The 27261-nt window shown below is 50.3% G+C and overlaps 1 protein-coding gene across 2 annotated transcripts; it reads right to left on the bottom strand.

Annotated features, from left to right (window-relative positions):
- Window positions 1-410: 410 nt before the first annotated feature.
- On the bottom strand, window positions 411-26660 carry RRP1B (ribosomal RNA processing 1B). Of its 2 annotated transcripts, none has more exons than XM_071220541.1 (16): window positions 26456-26660; window positions 18098-18180; window positions 16477-16534; window positions 14913-14998; window positions 14504-14565; window positions 14001-14130; window positions 13298-13362; window positions 12626-12807; window positions 10702-10796; window positions 10085-10182; window positions 9017-9036; window positions 8046-8177; window positions 6760-7487; window positions 3683-3832; window positions 1484-1547; window positions 411-677 (listed from the first exon to the last, which is right to left on the bottom strand). In XM_071220541.1, the coding sequence occupies exons 1-16, from the start codon at window positions 26571-26573 to the stop codon at window positions 484-486; spliced, it is 2265 nt and encodes a 754-aa protein (XP_071076642.1). In that variant the 5' UTR covers window positions 26574-26660; the 3' UTR covers window positions 411-483. The 2 variants fall into 2 exon arrangements, with proteins under 2 accessions (XP_071076642.1, XP_024417765.2); XM_024561997.3 differs by having other exon boundaries at window positions 8046-8174.
- Window positions 26661-27261: the final 601 nt, after the last annotated feature.

The raw sequence follows: 27261 nt of genomic DNA, 5'->3' as shown, positions 1-27261 counted from the left end.
GCACATGTGGAAAAATGACTGCACTGTGGATTCAGTGACAAGAGTCGCCCCAATCAGAAACGGCTACCCACCCACAGAACATGGGGACACAGCACTACGTGCTTTTTAAAAGAAGAGACTGTTACATGAAGAATCACCAGAAGGGCAGCCTGGTTGGCAAACATGGTGCCGCCCAGGGCCGGCGGAGTCCAACTCCAGGCTGTCCCCATGCCCACAGTGCCCACTTGTGGTGACGGTCGACATGCTCTTGGCTCCCACACCCGTGGAGGCACTGAATGACCCACAAGCGTGGGACCCTGGTGAGCTGCAGCACGAACGATGTTCATAGCAAAAGCTTCAACCAAGATGCCCACAGCAGCATCACGGCTCACACCCAGACACACGACCTATAAAACCATAGAAAACACCCCGCCTTTTAAAAGTTATAGTTTATAGAGCATTCTGTACAAAAGCAGTCTTTACAAATAAGACTCTGCTACTCTCCTAGAAGAAGTCCATAGCCGTCGGCCTTCTCTTTGGTGTGGTGGTCAGCGGCTTCTTGGTCCCCAGCGGGGTACTGGCAGGGGAGTTGGTGGGGGTCTTCAGCACTCCGTGGAGGGGCTTCTGCTCAGGGTTGAAGGCCACTCGGGAGGCACCCGTGGGACTGACTAAGATGCTCTTGTCTGTCTTCTTGAATTCTGCCCGATGAAAGCAAGGCCACATGTTATTGAGTATCATTTCTCCGTCCTGCCTCCGTGCTGTCCCCCCAGCCGGGGGCCTGGGCACTCACTCGAGGGCAGGGAACCAGCCCCGAGGGCCACCTGGATAGACTTTGAGGGAAGCACCTGGAGGGCAGGGCTGTTCTGGGTCGTGGGTAGTGAGTGAAACCGAGGGTTAATGAAGAGCTGCAGGAAGAGCCCTTCCTTCTGGGATCTGTTCCTCCCACCGCCTCCAGCATACAGACAGGACCTGGGGGCGGGGCGGGGCATTGCCCAGGTCTCTCCTGATAGCTGTGCCTGTGTGTGTGTGCACGCGTGCGTGTGTGCGTGCACACACACACACAGGTACTTGTCCCTAAAGAGAGCCAGGTCTTAAACTCATATACTTTTAAAAACATTGGCTTCCTTTGAAAAAAAACAAACACAAATGAATCACACTGATATTAAAAGCTGGAAGACAAGATATCCCTCTTTTCCCCCATCTTTTGGGCAGGGAGGTTCTGAATTTTGGTAGAGGTGGCTACAGCTGACAGACCATTAAATCTCAGGCCAAGACAACTAATGCATTTTAGGCAGGTGGGCTTGGGAAAATGGCTGTTCATGTCATCTCCCAGGTAACCACCTTCTAGAGGCTCCAGAAATCTCCATGCACCAACCCCCCAGGTCCCACCACCACTGCCCCTGGACAAAAGCTGGACTCAGCCAGGGACTGAACCTGCCTCTGGACAGGGTCAGGGCCGTCCTCCCGGGGAGTGGACCCCAAACACAGGCACGCCTGCACTCACCCGCAGTCATGTTTCTGTTCAACCCGAAGGTGACCTTCTTGGAGCTGGACGGTGTCCTGTTGAGCTGCAGAAGAAAGAAAACCATCACAGAGGTAAGGGAGAGGTACAAAGCGGCTGAGGTGCCTTGTCTGTCGAGAGTTCCTGAGTGCTCACAGGTGCCCATCAGCCACCGGGAGCACATAGGTGAGGCCCAGGGGCCCGTGTCCGCCTCCATGCCTCATCAGCACCTCGCTGCGCATGCCCCGGGCCTGAGCTGCATGTGATGCTTTTGCAAGCACGTATGACAGGTATGTGAGGTGTGCGGCGCCAGCACCACTTTGCAGTAACCTGCTTCATCGCTGGCTCCCGCCGCTGACTCCTACCTCTGCCTCCCGAGGAAGAAAGCAAAGCAAAATTGCCATGTTTGAAACCTCCTACATTACAGGAGAAGGTTCACCATTGAAAAATTATAAAGAGCGCCCATTCCTTGTGTCCAGAGTTTCAGCTTTAACTTGGAAATGAAGCTGGTCACATTACACCTATGATGGGACCAAGCTTCCGTGGGCGATGGACCCACATTTCCCAACTTTCTGTGCACAGGACTCCAAAGGGATTTGAATGTTTTAACTATTCATCAAAATTAACTATGCTGAGCCCTGACTGGTGTGGCTCAGTTGGTTGGAGCATTGTCCTGTAAGCTGAAAGGTCAAGGGCTAGATTCAGTCAGGGCAGGTGCCTAGGTTTCGGGTTCGCTCCCCAGTCAAGGCGCCTGGGAGAGGAAACAGATCGATGTTTCTCCCTGTCTCTCTCTCTCCCGCTCTCTCCATCCCTTCCCCTCTTCTCTAAAATCAATAAGCATGTCCTCGGGTGAGGATTAAAAAAAATGACTGTTTCGTATTTGAAAAATGTCTAGAAGCTGACCCATTTTACATTATGTTGTACTCTCAAATTCCTCCCCAGAACCCCACATTTCTGTGTGAATCCTAGTTCTACCTCATACCACTTTTGCTTCAACATTACCATTTTATGAGCAGAACCTGATGTCTGTAAGCCCGGAGTCATTTACAGGCACCCCTAAAAGTTATCTTGTGCAGAACTATGAAACAGGCAGTGGCCAGTCTGCGGGCTCCAGGTTGTTGAAACAGCACCTACTTGTGTCTCCCCAGCAGGGCCAGCCCAGGACCTGTGCCCCCAGCTCCACCAAGACCTCCATCTCCTGGAGGCAACCCCAGATGAGCCTCCGGCATATGCTGGTCTGCACCATGTCCCACTTTTTAGTGGTACTTCCCTTCATGGCCCTCACCTGGCTTCCCAGAACAGGGCCCACCCTTACCCACCATGAGTGGGGAACTGCACCCGCTCCTTCTACCAGCCTGAATACCCACGAGTGTCCTTGGCAGGCCCCTCTGATGGGGGACTCAAGAGTTGGAAACTTGTAGTTTTAGGTAGCAGTTAATAAGCCTAGTAGTTAATGCATGTAAAAAGCTGTTGTTTCAGGAACGGGAGGCGGGACTCCAGGAGACCACAAGGGATTGACCTTTGTGCTCCAGAGGAGACCTGTGCAGTCAAGGTGGTGTCTGAGCACTGTGTTCCAGGGAGAGACAGTCGGCTGCCCAGGACGCAGGACACAGGACACAGGACCCAGATGGAAAATCACCAACCAGCGGATGAAAGGGTGTCAGGGAGACGGCCGGACTGCGGCTTTTGTCCGATTAGCCTCTTTCCTGAATTCCAAATCCCTCGCCTACACTTTTCCCCTTGTAAAAAGGCTGGCGTGAAAGGAAACGTGAGACGCATGTTAGGGTGCAAACCCGCCGTCTTCCCAGATCGCCGGCCAGCTGAGTAACGCGCCCACAAAGATTCAATCCCCGTCTCTCTGAACACCAGCTTTGCCAGTTTCATCTCCTCTCCCTCATACCGGATCTGTAAACCCTGGGCTCTCTGGGGCTTCCCGCCACCCCCTTCACTACCCATTTCTCTAGATCTCCCCTCTTCCCATGAGTTCTACGATGAGGCACCCCTGATCAATCCCTCTGGGCCAGTCCCAGAGCCAACGTGGGCCCCCCTGGAGTCCTGGCACAGCCTGCACAGCAGACCTGGGCTCCCCACACAGGAGCCTGGGCACCGTGGACAGCAGCAGAGGTGAAGCTGCGTGCTGAGCTCCTGAGCTCCGCCCCAGCCCAGCACACACAGCCCCTCTGGTGTGGTCTCAGCGCTTACCTGCATAGCAGGGGTCACAGAGGTGGCAGGGCTGCTCTTAGTTTTCCTGAAGAACAGGGGCTTTGGTAGGAAGGGGGTATCAAATTTCACAAAGTCATTCTCGGTCCTCAGCTTCTTCTTCTTCAAAGGGCTGAAAGTTCCACTGCTCCCCTGTGAGGGAGGGGCGAGAGGACAGGGGAGGTCACACCCAGTGACACCTGTGCCAACCCCACACACACAGGAAGGGAAAGTGGGACAAGGGGGTGCAGACACCATGGGGGCTGAGGGCACAGATGGCAGAGCGGCTCAGACGAGACCCATTTACTAGCTCCGAAACCCCACACCTCGCTCTTTCCAGAGGCGGATTTGCAAACAGCCCGTTTTGCTCAGTAGAGCAAGACTGCCACTTCACCACGGCTCCATGCCAGCAGGCTGGGAGGGTTCTTATCTTTTCAGCCACAAGACCCATTTTTATTTGTCTCCAACTCAGTCCCGTGCTTTGAAGGTTTCTGCCTTTCAAAGACACCTTACTGTCACGCACAGCTTCAAGAGGGGGTTCCGTTCTGAGAAATGTGCGGTTAGGCAATTTCATCGTGTGTGAACATCACAGAGGCACTAGACACACCCACAGGGCACAGTACGGCACGTCCAGGCTCTGCGGTACAGCCTCGCTCCCGCGCTGCAGGCCCGTGGAGTGTGCGCCACACTGCGCGCTGTAGGCAACTGACCCGGTGGTTGGACCTGGTGTGTCTGTGAACACGGAGAAGGCGCAGGAAGAGGACTGCACGTGTGATAAAGGGCCCTGTTTGGGGCATTTCCCACGAGTGGAGCTCACAGGACTGGGAGGGGCTCTGGGTGAGTCAGGGGCTGTGTGGGGAGTGTGTGAGGGCCTCGGACGTTACCGCACACTGTACATCTAGACAACACAAATCTATAAAACATGCTTTTCTTTCTTCAATAAATTAATCATAGCTTACTGTAACCTTTTTACTTTATAAACTTTATTTTTTTTAAATCCTCACCTGAGTACATGTTTTTTATTAATTTGAGAAAGAGAGACAGTGTGTGTGTGTGTGTGAGAGAGAGAGAGAGAGAGAGAGAGGAGAGAAACACCTATCCGCTGCCTCCTGCACGTGCCTCGACCGGGCATCAAACCCACAATCTTTTGGTGTATGGGGCGCGTTCCAATTAATTGAGCCATCTAGCTAGGGTTAAACATTTTTAACTCAACTCTTGTAATAACACTTAGCTGAAAACAAAAACATTATATGCCTGCACAGAAATGTTTTCTTTCCACATATCCTCATTCTACAAGTTTTTTTCTATTCCTTTCTTTTCCATTTTAAAAACCTTTTGCAAACACACACATTAGCTCAGGCTGCATGGGGTCAGGATCAATGCCACCACCTCTACCTCCACATCTTATCCCACAGGAAGGCCTCCAAGGGCAGTGACATGCCGGGAGCTGCCACCTGCTATGGTAGCAACGCCTGCTTCTGGAACAGCCCCTAGGTGACCTGCTTGAGGCTCTTCTAGAGGTGGTACTCTCTTCAGAAAGCAGTAGGACGGCTGTGACGTCACGTGGCAATAGGAATCTTTCAGCTCCATTAGAGCATCAGGGGACCACTGTTGCATAGACAGTCTGCTGGTGATTGAAGTGTTGTTATGCAGCACGTGACTTATTAAATAATTCACTTTTTCATTTCTGATCAGAGACACCATTGTACACAGGAAGTCTCGCATGAAAGTGGGTGTGGCCTCTTGCTTAGGTCCTGTAGGTCCATTTAAGGCAGGCCATGAATGTCCACTGGGAGTTCTACACCAGACTGCCACCTGCCCAGAGACCCCACTCAAGTTCTGGGACCCCAGGAGTCTGGGAAACCCAGCGTGGCTGATGTCACTCTGGTGCTCTTGGCCAGTCTCTGGTGGCCCTGGCTTGGAAGTTGGCTGCCTTCCCCGAGCAGAACCCATGGGGGGCACACCCAGGGGTCCTCTTCCACACGCCGCCCCACTCCTGTAGGCAGAGATGCAGAGACATGGCGCCCCCTTCGGGACGAAAAACCTCCGATAACCCTGTCATTTATTTCGCAACCATCCCAGTTCTAACAGAGGGTGCAGGGGCCTGAGAAATGAGATGTGAAGAAGGAATTTTCTCTGACATTCTTAGTGAAGAAAGCATCGAATGAATGGTGAGTGGAGGGCGGAGGCTGCAGAGCCTAGAGAAGGTGACACAGTGACACAGCTCATCGGGGGAAGGTCCAGGGTGACAGCAGACTTCCTGCAGTCCAGGCGAGTGGTCTGTTTTCCCCAGCTGGGACTTTTACTGACCAGAAACTCACTCACGCTCATCCCATTGGAGAGGCCTGGACATCACAACTGCGGCACAGCAGTGCATGCAACCCAAGCACTTGGCAGGGGCAGCAAGCTGCCCACAAAGGGCCAGGAGCAGGTGGTTTTGGCCTTGAGGGCCATAAGGTGTCTGTCACAACTACTCATCTCTGCCTCCGAGTGAGAGCAGCACGCAACCAGGCGTGGCTGGGCACTGATGACTCTGTGTGCCGACCGCTGGCACAGACACACTGTGTGTCCAGAGTGAGGGGGTGACAAGCAGGTCCAGAGCCTGGTTGGCTCTCGTTCCTATCTGGCTCTAGAGATCCAAGCGGGACGAAAGTCTTTTCACTGAAAAGACAAGCCACACAGAACGCTGGGTCCAGGAATGGCCATGAGTTGAAGAAAATCAAGACCAGTGTTTGATGGGACATTCACCTGCCTGCTGATACAGCAATGCAGTGTGCCTGCCTGGGCCACAGGGACAATTCTCCCAGCTTGATGTGGCCCTTCCATAGCCCCTTGGAGTGAGCAGCCTGGTGGGGGTGGGGGTGGGGGTGGGGAGGGAGTGGAGCAGCATGACAACTGCCTTGGCCACCGAGTCTCAGTCACAGTTCTTTACTCACTGGTAAAGGGGGTTAGGAACCACAACTAGCCCAGAGGTCTGCTCTGCTCCCACCAACCCCTAAATTGGGGCCCGAGGAGGCAAGGGCCCCCGGTCTTTCGGCACAGGAGCCTTGGCCACCCTGCCTGGAACCCAGTCGCCTTACCAGAGTCTGGACGAGCCTGAGTTCGGATTCCAACACTCTGCTGTGTTCAACCAAGTTCAACATCTCTTTCATTTTTTTCCTCTTTTTGAAGATGGCAGTTTTCTGCATGTGTGGGTTGTAGAGGTCAAGATGGCCGGGCTCCCCCCTCTTTTTCTTTAGTCTCCTACCCTGGGGCAGGGAGGCTGGGCAATCCTCTCCATCTGTTGGGTTTGCTGCAGGGCCCTCCTCCTGGGGTGGGGGCCAGGCCAGTGTTGGGGGGCTACCATTGATCCAGGGGGCCCTGAGTTTCCGCTTCCTCTTAGGGGCCGGAGCTCCACTGGCAGGGGAAACTTGGGAGACAAGCGCCTGACTGTGACCATTGCTGAGGCCACCTTGACACAAGTCCTCCAGAGGTGACGCTGCTGACTCTGAGGTCAGTCCTCGGAACCGTGGGTTCCTCTTCCTCGCTCGTTTCCTCCTGCTGTGCATGGGACGGTGGGATGGGGGGCGCTCTGAGCTGCTCTGCTCCTCAGGGCCAGGGGCGGCCCCTGCCCCCAGCTCAACCACGCCCAGCTTCCGTGCTCTTCCTGGACCTGCCTCTGGCTCACTGCCCCCATTCTGCTCTGGGGGCATGGCTTTGTCCCTTGACCCTAAGTGTTCATGCTGAAGGTGGTTCTTCTTCTTTTTCCTTTTCCTCTTCTGAATACCGCCTTTCCTCTCTTCCCCTCCAACCATGAAGAACGTGTTTCCTAGAAGGACACACAAATCAATAAACAGGCGCCCCACCACCGAGCGGACAGCAGGTGTCGTGGGGGACTCTGGGGCCGTGGGAGTGGCTCTGATCCTCAGCACACCTGAGCTCTAGTTGTCCCCTTGGCCCCATTCCCTCCCCTTCCCAGTTGTGATTAGAAACCTTCCTAATGCCTCTTTCAACGTAGGTGGAACTGAAATACACCCAGATCTCCACTAGTTTTTAGGCCAAAGGGAAACGCCACAGACGCAGGGCGGTAATAAAACAAATGCTTCACTGGCGGTGTGTTTCTAGCGTCTCCGTGTCCTCAGGCACTTTCTCCACATATGCCACCAGGAGCAAACAAATGCTTTTTGTTTAGGGGAGGTGGGTTCCCCAGAAAAGCAAACATGTGGAAACAATCTTTACTTTTCAGCCATAAAAGCAAAGCTTTTGCTCTGTAATGATTTGTGGAGACAGTGGTCAGAGGTTCCCAGGCCTGCAAAGGCGCCCGCTGCCCCTGAGGGCTGCCCACCCCTTCTTCTCAGGCCTTGCAGGTCCCAAGCCTTTACCTCACCTTTCCCTTTTCCCATGTCGGGTTTCTCCAAAAGTTTATTTCCTTTTTTCTTATGCCTTCCTTGACTGAAGGTTTGGTCATCTTCATCAGTAGAAATGTCCTCAGCAAAACTGAGTGGAGGTATACCACCTGCTGGGCACCGAATCACAATGAGTCAGCTTTCTGAGACTCTCGCAGCCACCCCCAGGGGCCTAAAAGCCACGCCCCCTCCCCACGCCACACAGGCAGGTTTTTAACCTCGATTTTTGCCTCTTTATCATCGTTCTCACTACTTCTCCAACCCGAACCTCAGAGCTATTGAACACAGGAACTTCAGACTTCAAACAACTTTGTGGCTTCCTCCCTCACAGCAAGGGGCTGCAAGCTTTGGGTGGCGGCAGCCTCTAGCTCAACCCCAGGGCTTGGCTGTGCTGTCTCTGCCAGGTTTGCACACCCTGTTCTAAGCACCCCCTGTTCTAAGCACCCCCAGGGGGCCCAGGGACAGGGGACAGTGCACCACCAAGTTGCTCAAAGGCAACGAAGTTTACAGAAAGCAACTTTTCCCCAGGCGACAGACATGTGATCTTAGCAGTCAGCAAAATTTTGGGCGTCTGAGAGATCAACTGTTCTTCCTAAAGGGTCAAACTGAAACTTGGGTGGGCCAACGGAAATCCTTCCTGTTGAAATAACCCCCTACCCCCAACGCCCTCCAGGCTACCCCTTGCTCTGGGAGCCCTTGTGTCTGGCTCAGCCTGGTCCCTGGGAGGGGGGGACCGGGTGGGCAAGATCAAAAAAAAAATAGCCCCACACTGGTTCTTCTAAGGGCTTCTCTCAGCTGTGCCTGCAAGTGGTGTGACTGACGACCTTTCAAAGGTAAAGGCCACTGCTATTTCTTATGTGTTCAATCTTGCGTTTTACTATTTGGCACAAATGCGCTTGGAAAGGTCCATATTTAGGTAAGAAGATCAGTTCTAAACCCCTGACATCCTCACCTTCAGAGAGATCTTGGAATCTGAAAAAGAAAACAACAGAAGTTCATTAAGAAATCCCTTCTTTCTGTAAACAAAGGCACAAAACTTAAAAAAAGAAAATGGTATCTGTAAGTCACTTTCCTTTTCCTCTAGGAGGGGAGGCCAAGGAGGCAGCGCAGCACAAAAGCCCAAAGGAAGGGCACGCCCTCTCTCGGTTGTCTCGGCTGAAACAGCTTAGATCTCCGCCCCTGCTTAGCTCTCCTCTTAGTTTTCCACATGGAGAGATGCCAAGTAGTGTCTGGTCTACAAGATTTCAGTGCGTGGGAACACAATGGAAGCGAGCAGGGCTGTGCGGACCGGGGGGGGGGGGGGGGGCAGAGCCCGGGCCAGTGGACAGAAGTGTGAGTCCCGCCCCATGTCTGGGAGCTATGACTTTGGGCAGTTGGGCAGTGGCGGTGATGTCCCCGTGCCTGAGTTAACCTATGGGTCGAATGAGAAGTTTATAGAAGCCACCTTATGGGGCTTTCCTTAACATGAGCTAATTTAAGCGCTCAGAACAGTGCCTGCTCCGGTGGGGCGCCGTCAAACTCAGCTGTCATATGTTATCAATCATGATACGTCACCGGCCCTGCAGCGAATTACTGGTGCAGTCATAGGATATTAATGATGACTTCGGCATAACCATAGTGAGAGGTGGGGGACTGGACGCAAAGCCGCACCCCTCCCCACCCAGGTCGGCAGCGCACCAGTGGGTCAACACCGCAGCAGCACTTTCAGGCCGCAGTTTCTCAGTCCACTCATCGTAGATGTGGCCAGTAGACTTCTTTTTACACCACTGAGAAACAGTGACAAGAGCTGAGTATGGCTGCATTTGATGAGCAGGACCGGAACGGTTTGGAGGGCAGGCGGGCGCGGTCGTCACTAAACATTGCAGTTTACCTGTGTGTGTGTGTGTGTGTGTGTGTGTGTACATATGGGCTATAAATAAAAGATAAGTGGTGACAGTGTGTCCCACACCGTGAGACAAAGGGAAGGGCTGGACTTGAACGTGAATGAGAGTCCAGTGCCATCCTCTCAATCAATACGTACTTCTTGATTAGTTTGGAGAGACGTTTCCTGTTGAAGGGAGGGATGTTTTTCTTGTTGGTCATTTCCAGGAGTCGGTCAGCAACGGCCTTATAGTCAAACTATGAGAGAAGAAAAACTAACATAAACCCGCAGTAACCCGACTTGGAAATGCACACCCACTAGTGACAGAACACGCAGTGTGGGGCTCTGGAAGCTCTCACGGAGGACCGCCTGGACAAGCATGCACTCGGACCTGGCCATCAAGGGCTTGAGGAAGATCTTTGAAAGATGTGTTCTATTTCTTCTGGGAAGAACTAGCTGTAATTCTTTCTTTTCTAATTTGCACTTGGTAACATAGTGAACTTTATTTGAAAAGCACTACTGAGCTGACTTTGCAGAATGGAATAGAACAGATCTTAGCCATTCAAGCCAAAATGAAGCCTGACGTCTTTCAAAATCCATCATATTTAATTTTGTCTCCAATAAGCTCATTACGAAGAAGGTGACACTAGTGACTGAAGGGATGAAAAGGACTTTACACATTAGGCCTGAGAGTTTAATTAGCTCTGACCCTAATTCCCAATTAGGCCACTCCACAGCTACTCTATCTTCTATGAAAAGCAACAACTGCCACCAACCTGGAGAAGTGGTCCAGTGTCCTCCACGCTGCCACCATTGTCTCCCTCACTTTCATCACTGATTCCGTCCTTCCTGGAGTGACATTTGACCAGTGCTATCAAAACACAGCCAAAGACAAAATTCTTCAATTACTCAGCAATGACTACTTCTGAAGGAACCACCGTCTAATTAGGTGTCTCCGAGTCAAAACAACAATTTCTTTAAAGAGAAAAGCTCTGCAAATACATTTAAAATTTCCCAAAGGTGTTTTGGTTTTTTAGCCCCTGGACATGGAAGCACCTCTGGGAGCAATCACAAATTCTGTCTTTTCAATCTATTCCAGACAAGCCTCCGTGGCCTTCCACGCTGCCAGCACACATGCCTGCCTTCCAGACAGCGACAGGGGACAGCAGTCCCTAGGCCAGGGACTCAGGCACAGCGGGCTCTGGCCTGGGAGGGTGAGAGCGGAGTCAGGACCCCGTGCCTAACTTCAGGCAGGTTTGTGCTGTAGACAAAGTCTGTACCGTGGTACTCAAAGGTCATGGGGCTGCCTCAGGAAACACAATGTCTCAAAGCAAAATGTAACAGTAACTGAATAATTGAAAGAATTATTGACAACTCGGCTTTTCAAACTTGTACTGTTTTGGATTCCTAGGGGCGCGTTAGTGGTGTGGGCTCAGCGCACAGAGAGGACAGGACGGCACCCACACTGCAGGCGCTCCTGAAGGGGGAGCCACCTCCGGTTTAGACAGACATGTGGCGGGCAGGGGGGCCTGGAGACAACGGCCATGACCACGCAGAGTTTGCTCGGTGCTTTTAGTTAACCTGTCACCTATGGGGAATTTAAAATTAAAATGTTTCTTCTTTCCCTTTTTGTTTTTTTCCTGATTAAAAAAATAGTATGTGATCAATGTAGAAAATTTAGGAAAACGGACAAAAGTACGAAGCAAACAGAAGCCACTCACAACTCTGCCATGTAGGGCTATTATATCCTCCAAGGTTATTTAAGGCCCATGTAAATGTTAATACACATCAGCCCTGGCTGGGGGGCTCACTTAGTTGGAGCATCGTCCTCTGCACCAAAAGGCTGCCGGTTTGATTCCTGGTCGGGGCACTTGCCTGGGTTGTGGGTTTGATCCCCAGTTGGGGTGCATACAGGTGGCAACTGATCAGTGTTTCTCTCTCCCTCTCTCTCTCTCTGAAATCAGTAAGAACATATCCTTGGGTGAGGATTAAAATAAAGAAATCAGGCTCTTTGCACATTGAGTTTTGTGTCCTGCTTGCAAAAACATTAAACTTCCTGTGGTCACTGGTTTTTGAAAATTCTGCTTTTCAGTGGCTTCACAACATTTCGCAAGTGCAGGTATGCCCTGACCATTTTTTGCACACCGAGATGCCGTGAGCCGCCGCCACAGCTCTGATGGGCCACGACTTCAACGTACACTCTCTCCCTGACCTCAGGGACACAGCAGTGGTCGGAATGGCAAGAGCTCACAGTTGGCACTGAAACACCTCAAGAGAAAGAAGCCCAAAGGAACTTGGAGATCAGAAAGGCCACGGAAACAAGCGTGCACTCACAACAGAATTGCGCATCAGGTCTCCCATCAAGGGCCCTCGGCAGATTCCAGTCCACGTTAGGATGTTTAAATACAACCAAAAAGCCAAGACAACAAAAACACCACCCAAAGCAACAGCAACAACGGGAAAACCCTCGGAGAAAGGCCCGCCATCCTGGGAGATAACAGAATCGCGTGGGAGGCACAGGGTCTCCCTGGCACGGGTACAGGGGTTTGAAATGTGCACCCGCTTCCTGTCTCAGGTGGCGTCCAAGCCACCCGATGAATTCTGGGAGGTAGGCAGTGAGACCCCAACCAATGTATTAAACAGTGTTTGATAAGGACTTTAGCTAAAAAAGAGAAAGACTACTTGAGGCAATTCTCTCACCTGTCTTCTTCTTACTGAATGTTTTCCTCCACGTCACCTCGTTTGCAGCCCTCTCTTCTTCAGAGAGGTGGCTGGCACCCACTTGAGCTTGCAGTTCCTCCATCGCAGCTCCAGGTACAAAAGGAGGCTGATCTACAATGACTTCAAAAACACCCCTAGCTATAGTCTGCACCAGTGTATGGCTGAGGGGGAAGCACAGCAAAGAGGATGTGATTAAAACCAATGGTCTGGACCTCATTTCTGACAGAGGACAGAGTGAGGAGAGGGGGAGTCACTGACCCTCCGATTTCAGCCTCCCCAGGGCCCGGTGCCACTGATTGGCGGCTCAGCGAGCACTTGTATTTTTGCACACACTTCTGTGCTAGCCAACTGTGGCTGTAAGGAGTCAGCGGGGGGCTCTGTGCCGGAAGCAGTAGGACAGATAGACAGCGGACTGAACTCTGGGTGGGGGAGGGTGTGACTCTTGGAATGACTGGGTCAAACAGCAACGCTAGAAGAGCCGAATTACGACTCACAGCTTCAAACGTCTTTCCATTGGGTATTACGCATTTGACAACCATCCCAGCAACCATCCCAGCTACCTTGCATCGTGCTTCACGGCACAAAACAACCCCCTCCCCCACCCCCAATTCAGCACCAACTGCAGGAAGAAAACACATGTGAATCACTTACTCTTTAGTCTTGGCAGCAATTTTGCAGAATGGATCAATAAACCTGAGATTCTGATCTGCCAAAAGCTGTAATTTAGAAAGAAAATAGGCAAAAAGAAATAAAAATAAAGGAAAAAAGAATCTTTTCTCCTTTCCAATGTTTTTGGAAAGGGAACCACCTGTTTTTTCTCACGGGCTGAATCGGACTGAGTGACACCGACGATGCCCGAATGCATGGTGCGCGGGCTGCCCAGGCGCCGGAGCCAGGCTAATGGCCGTGGCCGTCCTCCAGCCTCCTGGGCACCTTGGCACAGTGACTGGAGAGCGCCGCCCAGTCCGGCCAGCGCTGCTCCATGCTGCCTCCTCCACAGCGCAGTTCTGTGCAAATACCATCAGAGACTGCGGTCAGGGATTTATTTTAAATAAAAGATACATACTTTTTGGAGGGATGGGAGAAAGGCAGACAACTGTAATTGAATAACAATAAAAAACTACATACTTTCTTAAATTAAGAAAAAATCCCTGTTCACTGCAGAACACTTGTGAAAAAGAAAAAAGTAAAAATTGCTCACAACCCCAAATCCAGATAACCACCTGCACGCTAAAGAATGTTTCCTTTCCAGCCCTTTGTCCCCGCCACCCCAGCTCCCACGAGCACGGAAGGACGGCCAGAGCCCGGTCGGCGAGCTGGGGGCTCCGCTGGCAGGTGTCAGGCTGTTTCTCACCTCTTTCCCTCCTACTTTGGACAGTTCATCCAGATAAACGTCAATGAAGTGGAATTTCACCGCATCGGGAGACTGACTCTCAGGGTGCAAGACTTCCTTCATCAAGACATCGAGAAGAAGCTCGACGCGGCTAAAGAAAACACACGGGACTGTTGACTCGGCAGGCCCACAGCCCCGCCCCCACAGAAGACGTGGCCCTCAGTCTCACGCTGCACCTGCACCGCTGCACAAGCTGCGAGGCCGAGAGCGTTTTCCAGGGGAAAAAGCAACGACTGAAATCAGTACAAAAAGCGGACTCTCATGTGCACTCAACCCTTTTATATCGCTCTGCTGGATTTTAAGTTCTTTACGCAAAAGGGGATTTTTGCCTTTCACAGAACTCAGCAGAGTGGAAGACCCAGACCAGGCAATTCATACTTGCTGGTTAACTGAAAGGCTTGAAAACACACTGCTCCTTTAGAAGTTTTCAGGCCACCACACGGTAACCCTAACAGTGTACCAACCTTTCTTCCCAGCCGGTCCGCTTCAGAACTTCAAAGGACTCTCTCAGGACCAGGCGGATCAGCTGAAGACAGACAACTTGTGTGAGAATGACTGATCAGCTCAGCGGGGCGAGGCCAATGGCTTGGGTGGGGCCTGGGTCCCCAAATGAAGAAATAGCGACAACAATCTTCTGGAACACAAGAGGTTAACTAAAGATCCCCAGGCTCACCCCCAACAGCTAAAAGGGGCAAGACAGGGGCCCCTGCACACAGGTTCAAAGCCGTCTAACGTTTGCACAGTCCTGTCATCTCTGCAAGCCTAGAACTCGCTCTGCTTCGCACACAAACCTTCCCACTGTTCCTAAGGTGCTGAGCATCCTCTCCCTCACGCGAGCCTCGCAGGGACTGGGACGAGGCCCCCCGCTCTCACCGTGTAGTACGTGTTGAGGCGCAGCCTGTCGATCCCCGCCCACTCTCGGTTCGCAGTCTGCCAGAAGGTCTGAAGGAACAGGTGCTCTGCGGTGGACAAAAGGGCTCTGAGCAAGCGGTTTCAGGTGGACACGCGACCGCGCAGCACAAAAGCAATGACAAGAGACAAGCCAGGGTTATGCTTGATTTACCTGTCTCAAGAATTCTTGGATTGCTAGAAAATTTGGTCAATCATTAAATACCCTCAATAATTTCATTTACATTTAAGTAAAGGCACATTATAGTACAGGAAGGCAGGTAATCTCTTTTGAAAAAAAATTTTTTAAATCCTCACCCAAGGACATGCTTATTGATTTGAGAGAGAGGGGAAGGGAGGGAGAGAGAGGGAGAGAAACACTGATGTGAGAGAAACATCAATCGGTTGCCTCTCCCACACACCTGGACTGGGGACTAAACCCGCAACCTAGGTATGCACCCTGACCAGGGATAGAACCTGAAACCCTTTGGTTTATGGAAAGATGCACCAACCAAATGAGCTACACTGGCCAGGGCAAGACTGGTAATATCTTAATGCCCAACTAGAATGCTCTCTGGAACACTTTTCTCTATCCACTGAAAGCTATGTTTCTAAATCAAAAGATTTTTGGAGCCGTGTCTATTGGTCTTTCCGGCCCACCAAGAGCTGACAGGCCAGAGCCGGCAGGTTCGCTGGGCGCCTGGACGGCCCGTGCAGAAACTCAGCATTCTGTTTCACGTTCAGTGCCGGCTGGGCGAGCCACAAAACAAAACATTCTATTTTTCTCTTCTGAGCCACGAAACTAGCATGCTGTCCACGGAAATTTTTGATTGTTCTTGCTTCACTTCTCTTTGCACAAAGCTCTCTTGATACGTGAAAACCTACACTATATTCCACATGTAGAATTTTGTTCATTACACGTCAGCTGAGACTCGGCAAAAGTTCAGAGAACCACGGAGGGTTATGGAGGCCATTGGGATGTTCTGTCCTCAGGAGTGGTGAGCAGAATGAACTCATCCTGCCGTCTCTTTCGTCCTCTGCAAGTAATCAGAGCCTGAACATTCCAGAAGTAATGTCTCCTTTCGTTCATTCTTCTCGATAGAGGAGGGTTACTTTACAGGTTATTACCACTGACAACCTTCAGTGGCTCTGGTTGGAGGATAAACCTGGCACCTGGAGGTTACTGCGCACACTGGCGTATGCAGAGACAGCTTCCGTGAGTGTGAAAGTGACTCAGAACTTGGAGATTCTGGAGGATTATTATTTAAAGTACTTTTGGGTCTCTTTGAGATGGCCAGTGTGGCAGTCCACAAGAAACCTGTCCCCCCGTCAGAGTTAGTACCCAAGGTTACCACAGTTTCCGCCCACGGGAGAAGTGTGTCACCTGACATCTACACACCGGCAACCCTGGGCTCACGTTAAATTCGACCACTCGGAGGTGGAAACTTGGAAAAAAGGTGAATAAATAATATGGACTAGATATCCTAGGCAAGTTACCAAATCTGAAAAACAAGGAAGTTTTGAAAGTCACGAAAACATCAAGACTTACGGGCCTCTGGGTTGTTAACAGCGTGGATGAGCTGGGAGATCGTGTTGGCTAGCTCCTCCTGCAAAGGTGGGGTGCAGGAGACACCGGGGTTATTATGGGGCCACACTGAGATGACAGCACACGCCAGCACCCCTCCCGCACCTGCTGGGCAGGCGGGAGCCTGTACCACTGTTTCCAATGTCACTTTCACTACGGAGTGTGCAGGTGGATGTTATCGAAATTCATATAAATGCGACACCCCAATTTCACAGGACTGCTGTGCCAATGCCCTACGCCTCTGAGATTTGTTTAAGCTGCATGTTTGAAAGAGTACCTCTAGCTATTCGTTCAAATCATCTACAGAAGAAATAAACTAGCTGTCAATTCCTGGCTTTAAGACCATATTAAAGCTTAAGTAGAGATGTTTATCGTAATCCCCCCAGTAACAGAAACACAGATGCCCCAGAAGCAGGCGTTGCCGCAGTTAGACGTGGGACTGTCACCGCAGGAAGCTCGGTGAGGGGAACCAGCAAGCTTCCTCCTTGGCTGGCGCAGGGGCAGGCGGCAGCAGTGGGGTGGCGGGAGCACAGGGAACAGTGCCTTCCTAGGCCCTGTCCTGGGCGCAGTGCCACGGAAGCGCAGCAAGCCTGTGTGTGGGGAGAATGTGGTCGCCTGGGTCTATGAGGGCACCTACCTTGGGGCGTGTCACCAAAGGAACTCTGCTGGTGCGTTACGTAAGAAAAGACAGACCCTCGTGAATACCGTCTGCACCTCACCCGACCTCGGGTCTCCCCCAGCCGTTTCCAAAGAACTCCCAGACTCAAAAGTGATGTTCTCGTCACGTTTCCCTCCTCCACGAGAGATGCTGACTGTTACTTTTGAATGTGACTTAAAAACACTCTGCCATGCTATCATGCTCAAAACGTGTTCAGGGGAGCCAAAGCGGCAGCGCTGTGCCTTAAAACCTGGGCAGGTAAACGCTTCCCGTCCTGTGTCACCCACCAGAGGGCCTCAAAGGGCGTTTCAAGGCTCGTCCCTCCATTTCGCTTTTGCACATTATAACAAAGCTCCTCGGTGAAAGTCCTTTTTCTAAACAGTTGAGGCGGCGGGGGTGGGGGTGGGGAGCAGTGCACTCAGCAGGTGGTCCAGATCACGCGCACATCTGTGCCGGTCCCCGCTGACTTCAATGGAGGGGGCATCAGATGCGGAACTGCTAAGGGCTGTGTGAAGACCCTGACCCCAGGGAGGCGGCTGTCCAGCTCCGGGCACCCACTTAATCTGCAGCAGCGATTGGCCCGGAGTCCGGGCTGCTCAGAGGTTCTGAGACTAGTGCTATGACAATGACATTTTTGACCACAAATACCAGCAAACTAACAAAAACTTTAAGTAACTAAAATCTACTACAGAACCATGAAACTATGGCAGAGAAATAATAATCTTTCATGTACGTGTATTCTTTGTTATTTGGAAAGATAATTAACCTCAAGGCTTAGACATTGCACCCCCTTCTACGTGACCAGAGGCGACAGGGAATCCTTGAAGCAAGGCTTTTCAGCGTGGCACATGAGGGGACTGGCACAGCAAGTCTCTCTCAGCTCCACAGGCCAGGGACCCAGCAACAGGACAGGGAAGTGCGTGTTACCTGCAGAAGGGGCTCCTCCTGCACCCACATGCAGTAGAAGAGTCCTTTCCATATTTTTAGAAGTTCTTCTCGGTTGAAACCTCCTAGAGGGCAAAACAACACAAAAATCTTAGTTCAGAGTCCTCACTTTTTCCTTCTTGAAGTTCAGAACTGCCACGTGAGTGGTGAGAATAACGCCACATACATTTTCATCTGCGGAGGTCTTTTTTTGTTTGAAGCGCACATTTCCCCATTGTTACAAAACAACATATTAATTACGCAGTTTTATCAGCTATGGAGGCAGGGTGGTAGTGACGGCATGTCCTCGTTACTCGAGTATAGTAAGGAACCAAATGTCGTCACAACAAAAAAATTAATTAATGGAGTGTTCATTCATAAAATGAGTTCCCCAAGGTGCCCCTCTGCTTAAACTAGCCTTTCACCCTGCACAGCAACATTTCCATCGGTCATGCAAGGTAAAAATGTAAAACCTACAAAAGATGCAAGACTTGCTCAAGTCTCATACAACTGGCCCCAGAGAAAGTGACAAAGCTTTGGGATATTTTTGCTAAGATGACCCTTTTAAGGATCCTGCTATGAGGTCACACTTGGCTATACCCTGATCTCCCCCGCTCCTGTTTATGGCTTTCACTTACTGGGCAACTTCAGCCTTGTTTTAACCGGCACGCCCTTGGCTAGCCTTGTTCTCATTATTTAAGCCCTCTACCTCTGTCTGTACCACCTGCGACCGAGCCGCAAGGCACGCTCGCACAGTCTTCTTTCTGTTGGGTCAACCCCAGGTGTCATGGAGTAATTGCTGAGTCACATAAGCAATCATAAAACCAGGAAAATGGAAACTTTTAGAGTTTCCAAGCCCGTGGAGAATTAACCAAATCCTCCAGTCTTAACGTATCTTACAAATGGTCTTTATTAATATAGCACTAGCAGGTACTAAGAAAAGTCTTTAGGAGCAGCAACCTATGATTTACTAGGGAAATGTAACAAGTATGTATTTAGAATCAATGTGACTTCAATCCTCCCGAAGATAATTAAGAAGTGACCAAAAAAAGTGACAAATATCCTTTTGATGGACTAAATGAAGTTTAATTAGTGTATTCTGAGTGAAATTTTACCTTTATGGGTATTGATTTCCAAGTTACTAAAAACTTTTCGTATAACAACAATTTTGTGATGGTGCATTTTCTTTCTGATATTCTTGCTTAAGACCAATATACCAGAAACCACAGGAAAATTAGTTTATTGAAGTGCATTTCCTTTAGAGCTTGGGCAAATGATTCGCCAACTGACTTTTCTCTCCTCCTGTTACAAAGAAGCCACATCTGGGGATCTGCCTACCAAGAACACAACACAAGTGTGGGGTGAGGGGGCAGTTCCTCCGGAACCGAGCCTGCTGCAGCCCGACCGCAGAAATCCTGTCCAGCCCAGTAAGGACCCTGTGCTTATTCTCATTTACGTCAAGACTAAGGAATTAGTGGACCTGAGCTGCTAAAGGATCACCAACGGCTGCTAAAACATTAGGTTAAAAATTACCGAGAACTTTAAAATGGATAAATCAGACCAACAACACACAAACCCACTGGTCCATCTCAGCTCACAAAGATCAGCGATTATTCATCCGATGCTGGATGCGACGCAATAGGGAGAACACAGCACCACCTGCTAAGTAACCCCACAAAAACGAACAAGCTGCCATGGGAGTTCAGAGCAAGGCGCCCAAGACGTGTCTCTGTGCTGCACGACTGTCCCAAGCTGCAGGCAACCAAGACCCTGCAGCCTCAAGGGGAAGTCTTACCCCTCCCCCAATGAAGTTGTATCAGGGCCCTTGCTCATTAAATATAACCAGAAATCACTTTTTGACCCACCTATAGGGCAGGACAAACAAATTACAGGACACCTGCCTTTCTTATCACCCTGCAATGGCCCCCCTCCCCTCTGAAGCCCCAGGTGCCTCCCCAGCTCAGAATGTCACATACCCCCAATACTTCATTTTGTCTCTGAACCTCTCCTGTACGTGGGAGTCTGTGACTCTCTCATGTATATGGGGTTCCCATATGTACATGTCATAAAATTTGGCCACTTTCATTAATCTGCCTCACTTTGATTTACTTATTAGACCAGCCAAACATTGAAGGGTAGAGGAAAGTTTCTTCCTCCCCCAACTAACCTACATCTCGTCAGATCTAAATATTAATACCAGTTTGCAGGAAATGCAGCGGACAGAGAAACATGTCAGATGAGACCATGAGATGCAGACGGCAAAACCCTAAATGTGGGAAGCTCTACAGGACAAATGACCCAGTTTCTCCAGCAAATAAATGGCATGGGAAAAAAAAAGATGGATAAGAACTTTTAGAATTTAAGTCTCAACAGACATATCAACCAAATGTAATAAGTCTTGTTTGAATTCTGATTTGTCATTTAAAAATTATGAAATGATGGGAGAAATTCAACAGCTTGAATATTTCATATTAAGAATTTTTTTAAAAGGGTGTGATGATGGTACTGTGGTTCTGTTAAAAAAAAGAGTCCTTATCTTCTAGAGATACATACCAAATGCCTGGAAAGGAAATGATGCGTGGGATTTGCTTAAGGATTTAGGGGGAAACAGGAAGTGGGCAGATAAGACAAACTGGCCAGGTACTGATAAATGCTGAAGCTGACTAATGAGTAGACTTTTTATGTACCTGAAATACTCCTTAATAAAAAGACCCCCCCCCCCCCCCCAAAAAAAAACCTATAGGATATCACCAAAGTGTTATTGTGGGCTCTTGTCTGTCTTCTTGTTTAGAAAACTCTTCATTATGAAACTAGAAAAGCATGAACACCGATGAACTGGATTTACACAACACTGGTTTCTGCATGAGGCTCGGTACTGGGCATTCGTAATTCTTGCTGGGCAGCTACACCTTTTTCCCCTCCAGGGCTGCCCACTATTAAGGCAGGGCCTGTGGAAGGAGGCAGTGGTCTGGGCTGGACTCATCCACACTGGGGCAAAGCAGTGTGCTGAGCTTACGCCAAACCAGCATGAATTCCTTTGGCCACAGGGCTGGTTCAAGAATGGACTCCCCACAGATAAAGATCCCCCTGCTCAGGCTTTGGGAAAATCTCCAGTTCTCTCCCAGTAGACTTAAAAGAAGACAGAGTTTGGACCTGCGCTCAGCCACCTTGCCATGGGATGGGGAGCCTGAGAATGAAACCAATCTGGGGGCAGCAGAGTTGCTATAGGGAAAAACTGGGTCTGTGTCTTTAGTTGAACTTTGCATGAAGTTGTTTCAGTTTCCTCCCCTTAAAACTAGGGCGGCTCGGATGTTTTGTCAAGGTGCAATCGCAAGAGTCCTAACCAATAAAAACATTTTCATTGCAAAAAATTCATATACTACAAATTATACAATCATAAATGCGTGTTCACTGCCTCCCAAACCTCAGTCTCCTCTCAGAAGGCCCACTGTTATCTCCTGATGTGTATCTTTCCAGATCTTTCCTATGCATTTACTGACATGTGATACAAAAATGCACAGTTGTGCGTGTGTGAGAGACCTAAATAGCATCACGTTCTACATATTCTGTGCTCTGGCCCTCTTCACTTAAAAATAACACAGTGTATATCTCCAGATGGCTCTTCCTAGTGCGCCAGAATCTCAAACTAACTCTAAGTGATAATTCGTTTCTCTGGACAACCCATACCTTCAATGGGTGAAGATACAAAATGAGGTACCACACGTTTCTGTAATTGAAAACAGATTTCAACAAAGTAACTGTGATGAACAGACCCTAGAGGGTGCGCAGGAAATGGAGCTGGAGAGCAAGCAAGCATATTTTGATTGTTTCATCCTCTGAGAGGCAACAAAGTAGTACAATGGAAACAAACTCTCCTTCAAGCCTCAGCTTGCTACTTACTAGCCATGCGGTGTTACAGTTGCAGTGCAGTGGGTTACAGGGCTGGCGCTAGCCCCTCATTCAGCTGGCCTGTTTCCTCACCATGACATTCAGGGTCCGGCAGAAGTAACTCCTACTTGAGTGTAGTTGGAAGGGTAATAATATGGGTGTAATAATTTATAGTTTTAATTTGAACATTTCACCTAAAATGCCACAGGCTCTGCTTGAGTGTGATATTGTTATGTTAAAGAATTACATGCTTATGATCTTGTAATAAAAAGGAGCATTATTTGTGCCAGATGCTGTATATAATGTTTATGATTCAGGCCAAAATTAAGAGCAAGTATGAGAAGCATTCTGTAAGAGCAAAGCACTGTTCGATTTGTGGGTATTAGGATTGTCTCCTGTTTCCTACCCATAGGCTGTTGGAGCTCTTCTTTCATTTAAAATATCTATTTTCAACATAAATATAAAAACCCCTTGTTTTCACCCAGGAAATTAGCTGGTAAAAACAAGGTACCCATTTTTGGAGTATTTAAAGCAAAACAGAGAAATGTTCATTATTTAATTTCTTTCAAAACTCTGAAGGTGAAGTATTGGGTTGGCCAAAAAGTCTGTACGTTTTTTCTGTAAAATAAGACACATTTTTCATTTTCACCAATAACTTTATTGATGTGGCTATTGTAAATATGTCGGCTCTTTCCCATGTGGTATAACACTGATTGTTCTCAGTGTCTCACTGTGATTGCTATCAACTTCAATGGTCTACCCCACCGTGGAGCATCGTCCTGCGAGAAATCTCTAGCAGAAAACCTCTCGAATCACTTTGGACAGGTTTGACTGGTCACAGGACCTTCTCCATACACTGCACAAGTCTTTTTTTGTGTTTCAGTTGTCTTTTTACCTTTCTTGAAATAATAAAGCACAATATGCCAAAAATGTTGCATATTTTCTTCCACCTTTAATATTAAAATGGCTATACAAAAATTCACCAGTTTTGGTAAGTTTTTGTTTTAAATGCACGCTGATGGGACAGCTGTCACAATACAACCTAACAACATTATTTCGAATGAGGTTAAAGACAACTGAGAGCTATCTCAGTTCTTATGGGGGAAAAAATGAACTTTTTGTCCAACCCAATAAGTATCCAAAGCAGTTTTGTTCCACAACTGCATCTCGACCTGTTGAGATTCTTAATACAACTAAGTTTCTGACAACCATACAGGTTTAGTTAGTTTCAAACAACTGAGATGAAATGAAAGTGAGCGGTGGACATAGGAAATACCAAGCTTTGAAATGAGAAAATCCAACAGCCTGCCTCACCACGAAAGAGCACAGGAGCCGTCTCAGGTGGGGGTGAAGTGATATGCTGGAACCCACACCTGGATCGGAACAGGTATAGCTCCTAGCCATTACCACCACTGGGGCGAGAGACCCCCTAAAACTATCAGTATGGAAAAACACTCATCTCTCCCATTACCGCCACACAACTAACACCCACCAACCGTAAGATGCACTGTTATTGTATGTGCCACCAAAAGAAACCAAGAATGCAAATTCAAGTTGCAGAATTGATAAAACAGGCAGGGGTTTTTGTCTGTTTTGTTCACAGCTGCATTACCAGTGCCAAGAATAGAGTATACAGTAATAAAAGCACACAGTAAGCACTCCCTTCGTATTTGCCACATACAAGACTGAATAATAAGGACAATGAGCCCTCCTGAGCGAAGCCACAGACAGCGATCATTCTGTGCTGGAAATAGCAACACGAACAGGCAAAGCACTAGGGCAGCCTTTAGTTGCCTGAAGCAGTACAAAGACTTCTAACTTGTTTTTAAAATCACAGAGCTATGCTGCTGGTGGAGAGTTTATGTATCTGTAAGAGTAAAATCTCAGATTCTCTTTACTATGCCAAGACAAGACGCAAAGAAAAAAAAAAAAAAAAAGAACCTGTCGATAAGATTCAAACGTCAGGCGATTATTTCCGAGCTTGTCTTTCTACTTTGATGGAGCACAGCTGTGGCAGAGACCTTCTTTATTTTGCCCCATCATCACTGTCTACAAAATTCACTTTACAGTTAGTTTTTTGAAGGCCCACCACGCTCCATTGAACAACAGGCAGCGGACAAATGACTCCAGGTGCGATGGGCGCCAACCAGACAAAACCCTGGGGCGCTGACGCAAACCCGCGGCCTCATGCCCCTGCCTTAGCATTTCAGGACCTGGACCTGCTCACCAAGGGGGTGTGAGCATCTGGTTCTTTCTCAGCCCCTCCTGCACTGCATCTGGCCTCCCTTCTGTTCTTGTACACGGCCAGGCCCTTGTACGCCTGGGTGCGCCCCCACTTGCAGCTAAGAAAACAGTCGAAGCTTGCCATGTTTGGGGGAAGAGTGACACACAAAGATAATTAAGAAGCGAAGTGGCTAAGCGCTACGACAGAGATAAACTGGGTATTTCAGAACCGTAGTGGGGTCGGGGTGGGACAAGGAAAGTGGTACTCAATACTGGGAGAGGACAAGGGTGGGATTTTTTCAGGTGTGCACTGGAGAAGCAAAGGCAGAGAGGTGAGAGGTGGGGTGTTGGCCACCAGGACCCAGGAATGGTCTGCTGTTGATGGAGCACGAAGCAGTCATATTGGGGAGGGGGTGGGAGACAGGAATGGTCTGCTGTTGATGGAGCACGAGGCAGTCATATTGGGGAGGGGGTGGGAGACAGGAATGGTCTGCTGTTGATGGAGCACGAGGCAGTCATATTGGGGAGGGGGTGGGAGACAGGAATGGTCTGCTGTTGATGGAGCACGAGGCAGTCGTATTGGGGAGGGGGTGGGAGACAGGAATGGTCTGCTGTTGATGGAGCATGAGGCAGTCATATTGGGGAGGGGGTGGGAGACAGGAATGGTCTGCTGTTGATGGAGCACGAGGCAGTCGTATTGGGGAGGGGGTGGGAGACAGGAATGGTCTGCTGTTGATGGAGCACGAGGCAGTCGTATTGGGGAGGGGGTGGGAGACAGGAATGGTCTGCTGTTGATGGAGCACGAGGCAGTCGTATTGGGGAGGGGGTGGGAGACCACGTGCAGACCCGGATTTCTAGGAAGGTGGTGGTGGTGTTTTAGGAAGACGACTCTGGGCTGGTTTGTGGAGGGTGGGCTCAAGCCTAGATGGGACAAAGACGACGGACCAGAAGAGTAATTCGGGAGATGAAAAGGTAGGACCGAGGGACATCGGATGCGCGGTGGGGGAGGAAGGGAGGAGTCCAGGACAACACCATATACCCAGCTAGTCTGAGGGGACAGTGGGAAGAAAATCAGAGAGCACAGGGGCGGAGGGCAGCAGAAGAGATCAGGTTTCGGGGAGAAGAAAACGGGTCACTTGTAGGCATTCTGAGTCTGAGGTGCCCGTGGGACATCCAGGTGGAGACACCAGGTTAGCAGGGCACCGCGGAGCTGAAGTAGCAAAGGCCTGGGCTAGAAATTTAGGTTTAAGAGCCTTCAATATATCTGGTATACCTGAAACCATACGAGTAAATTAAGTCTGTCAGAGAGATCCTCACAAAATTAAGTCAGGAATTTTGGTCTTCATTCCTCTTTCTAGCAGACTTCCCGTAAAATTATGTTTTGTTTTTTTCCCCGGGGTGGCCCTTCGCGATTTCTCTTCTAGGCTTGTACAATGTCGGTACAGGGGAGATTAATATCTATTCTTTCAAGTAGACCCTGAACATATTAGTAAATAAATCAAACTTTATCTTAGCGCAATAGAAAAACCTCCATCTCATTGTAGCGCACACCTCGGAGGGTCAGGGGGCCGGGGCATAAGGATCTATAGGACATTTTGCATCAGGGGAACAAAATCCTTCAATGGCACCCACTGCAGTTAAAATCCAACTACAACCCCTAACGTGACTCGGCCTCACCCTCCCTGACTTACTGGTCTCTTCTAGCCATTCCTCAAGTTTGCCTCCCTCTTCCTCCCGCCCCTGTTCAGATACGCCGAACATCGCCCCAGGGTGGCCTTGCTGGTCCAGCCTAGGTGGAGAAGCTCCCTCCTTCCCTGACTGCCACATCCGTTATAACACTGTCCAAGCTCCGCTACAGCGATCGACCCTCCCAGCGTTGCGCGCACAGTTCCTCTAGGGCAGGGATGGTCTTCTCTCCCATAACCCCAGCTCCTAAAGGTATTGGTCTGGTGATGGCGGGAACCGAGGAGCACAGCAGGACAGGCCAGGCTGAGCCTAGTATTTACAGTACAGGTGCGGGGTCGCGCAGACCGGGTCTAATCGCAGCTTCCTCACTCACTTGACTTCCAGCAGACTACCTTGCCCCTGTCGGCCTGTCCCTCAAACGTAAAACCAGCCTAGACCTAGCAGGCAGCGGTTCCCACGGTGCGAACACAGGGAAGCACGCGGCAGGAGCGCGAGCCAGAGCTCCGCCGGCGGCTCGGCGCCGGCCCCGCCGCCATGTGGCGCGGCTGATCGCCGGGCGCCCACCTGTCTCCCTCTGAGTCTTCACGCTGATGTACTGGCGCAGCTTCTTCACCGCCCGGTCGCGGATGCCCTTCTCGTGGGACGCCAGCCGCTGGGCGAACTGGATCTCGGCCGGCTGCATGGCGGGGCGCCTTGCAGCATCCCTGGCGGCAGCCCGCCAGCTCTCAACCTCCCGCGGCTCCCGAGCGACTGCCGCCCGGCCGCTCCGGCCGCGACTGCGCAGAGGAGAGTGGCGAAGCGCGGGATGATGGCGTCACCGAGGCGCCGGTTGCCGCTCGCAGCGCGTTCTGGGAGCCAGAGCGTTGTGCCCCGGCACCTGGCGAAACAACCCATTGCTTTGCGCCTTCACGCCCCCTCTGTCTTTCGGCAGCCAGATCGCGGGACTGTTGCCAGGGTTGGCTCTTGGCCTGGAAGAGTCGGATGGCCAATTGTAAATGGCCTGGAATCTTTAAGTTCTCAAACACACACACACACACACACACACACACCCATTTCGTTGGCAGCTGTTCTACAAAATGCACAGCACCGAATTTTTTATTGTATTAAACTTGGACAATCTCGGCAGGTGGGGACTGGGAAGAAGCGCCGGATTGTCGGCGGGATGCTGGGGGCAGTCCCATTGAGAGGCCTCCGCGGCCGTCGTGGGCAGCGCCCCTCCAGCGTCTTCCAGTGTCTTGGTCCCGCTGCAAGGGCAGTTCTCGGTGCGCGGACAGGGCCGGGGCAGGGGAACCCCAAGTGCAGGCAGGTCCCAGGGTGGGGGTAAGCAGGGATTTGGATCCTGTTCTCAGAAGACCGCCCTCAGGTCCGGA

The sequence above is a fragment of the Desmodus rotundus genome, chromosome 2 (genome assembly GCF_022682495.2).
Source record: "Desmodus rotundus isolate HL8 chromosome 2, HLdesRot8A.1, whole genome shotgun sequence".
Classification (NCBI taxonomy): domain Eukaryota; kingdom Metazoa; phylum Chordata; class Mammalia; order Chiroptera; family Phyllostomidae; genus Desmodus; species Desmodus rotundus.
This window is presented reverse-complemented; position numbering and strand designations above follow the sequence as displayed.

What these genes read in the sequence shown, in the direction of transcription:
- RRP1B (XM_071220541.1), bottom strand. Translation starts at nt 26,573, where the DNA reads ATGCAGCCGGCCGAGATCCAGTTCGCCCAGCGGCTGGCGTCCCACGAG. An exon ending in AGGAGGAGCCCCTTCTGCAG is followed by an intron (nt 16,535 to 18,097) that starts GTAACACGCACT and finishes CCACCTTTGCAG; the next exon opens with GAGGAGCTAGCCAACACGAT. An exon ending in CGGACCGGCTGGGAAGAAAG is followed by an intron (nt 14,131 to 14,503) that starts GTTGGTACACTG and finishes TGTTTTCTTTAG; the next exon opens with CCGCGTCGAGCTTCTTCTCG.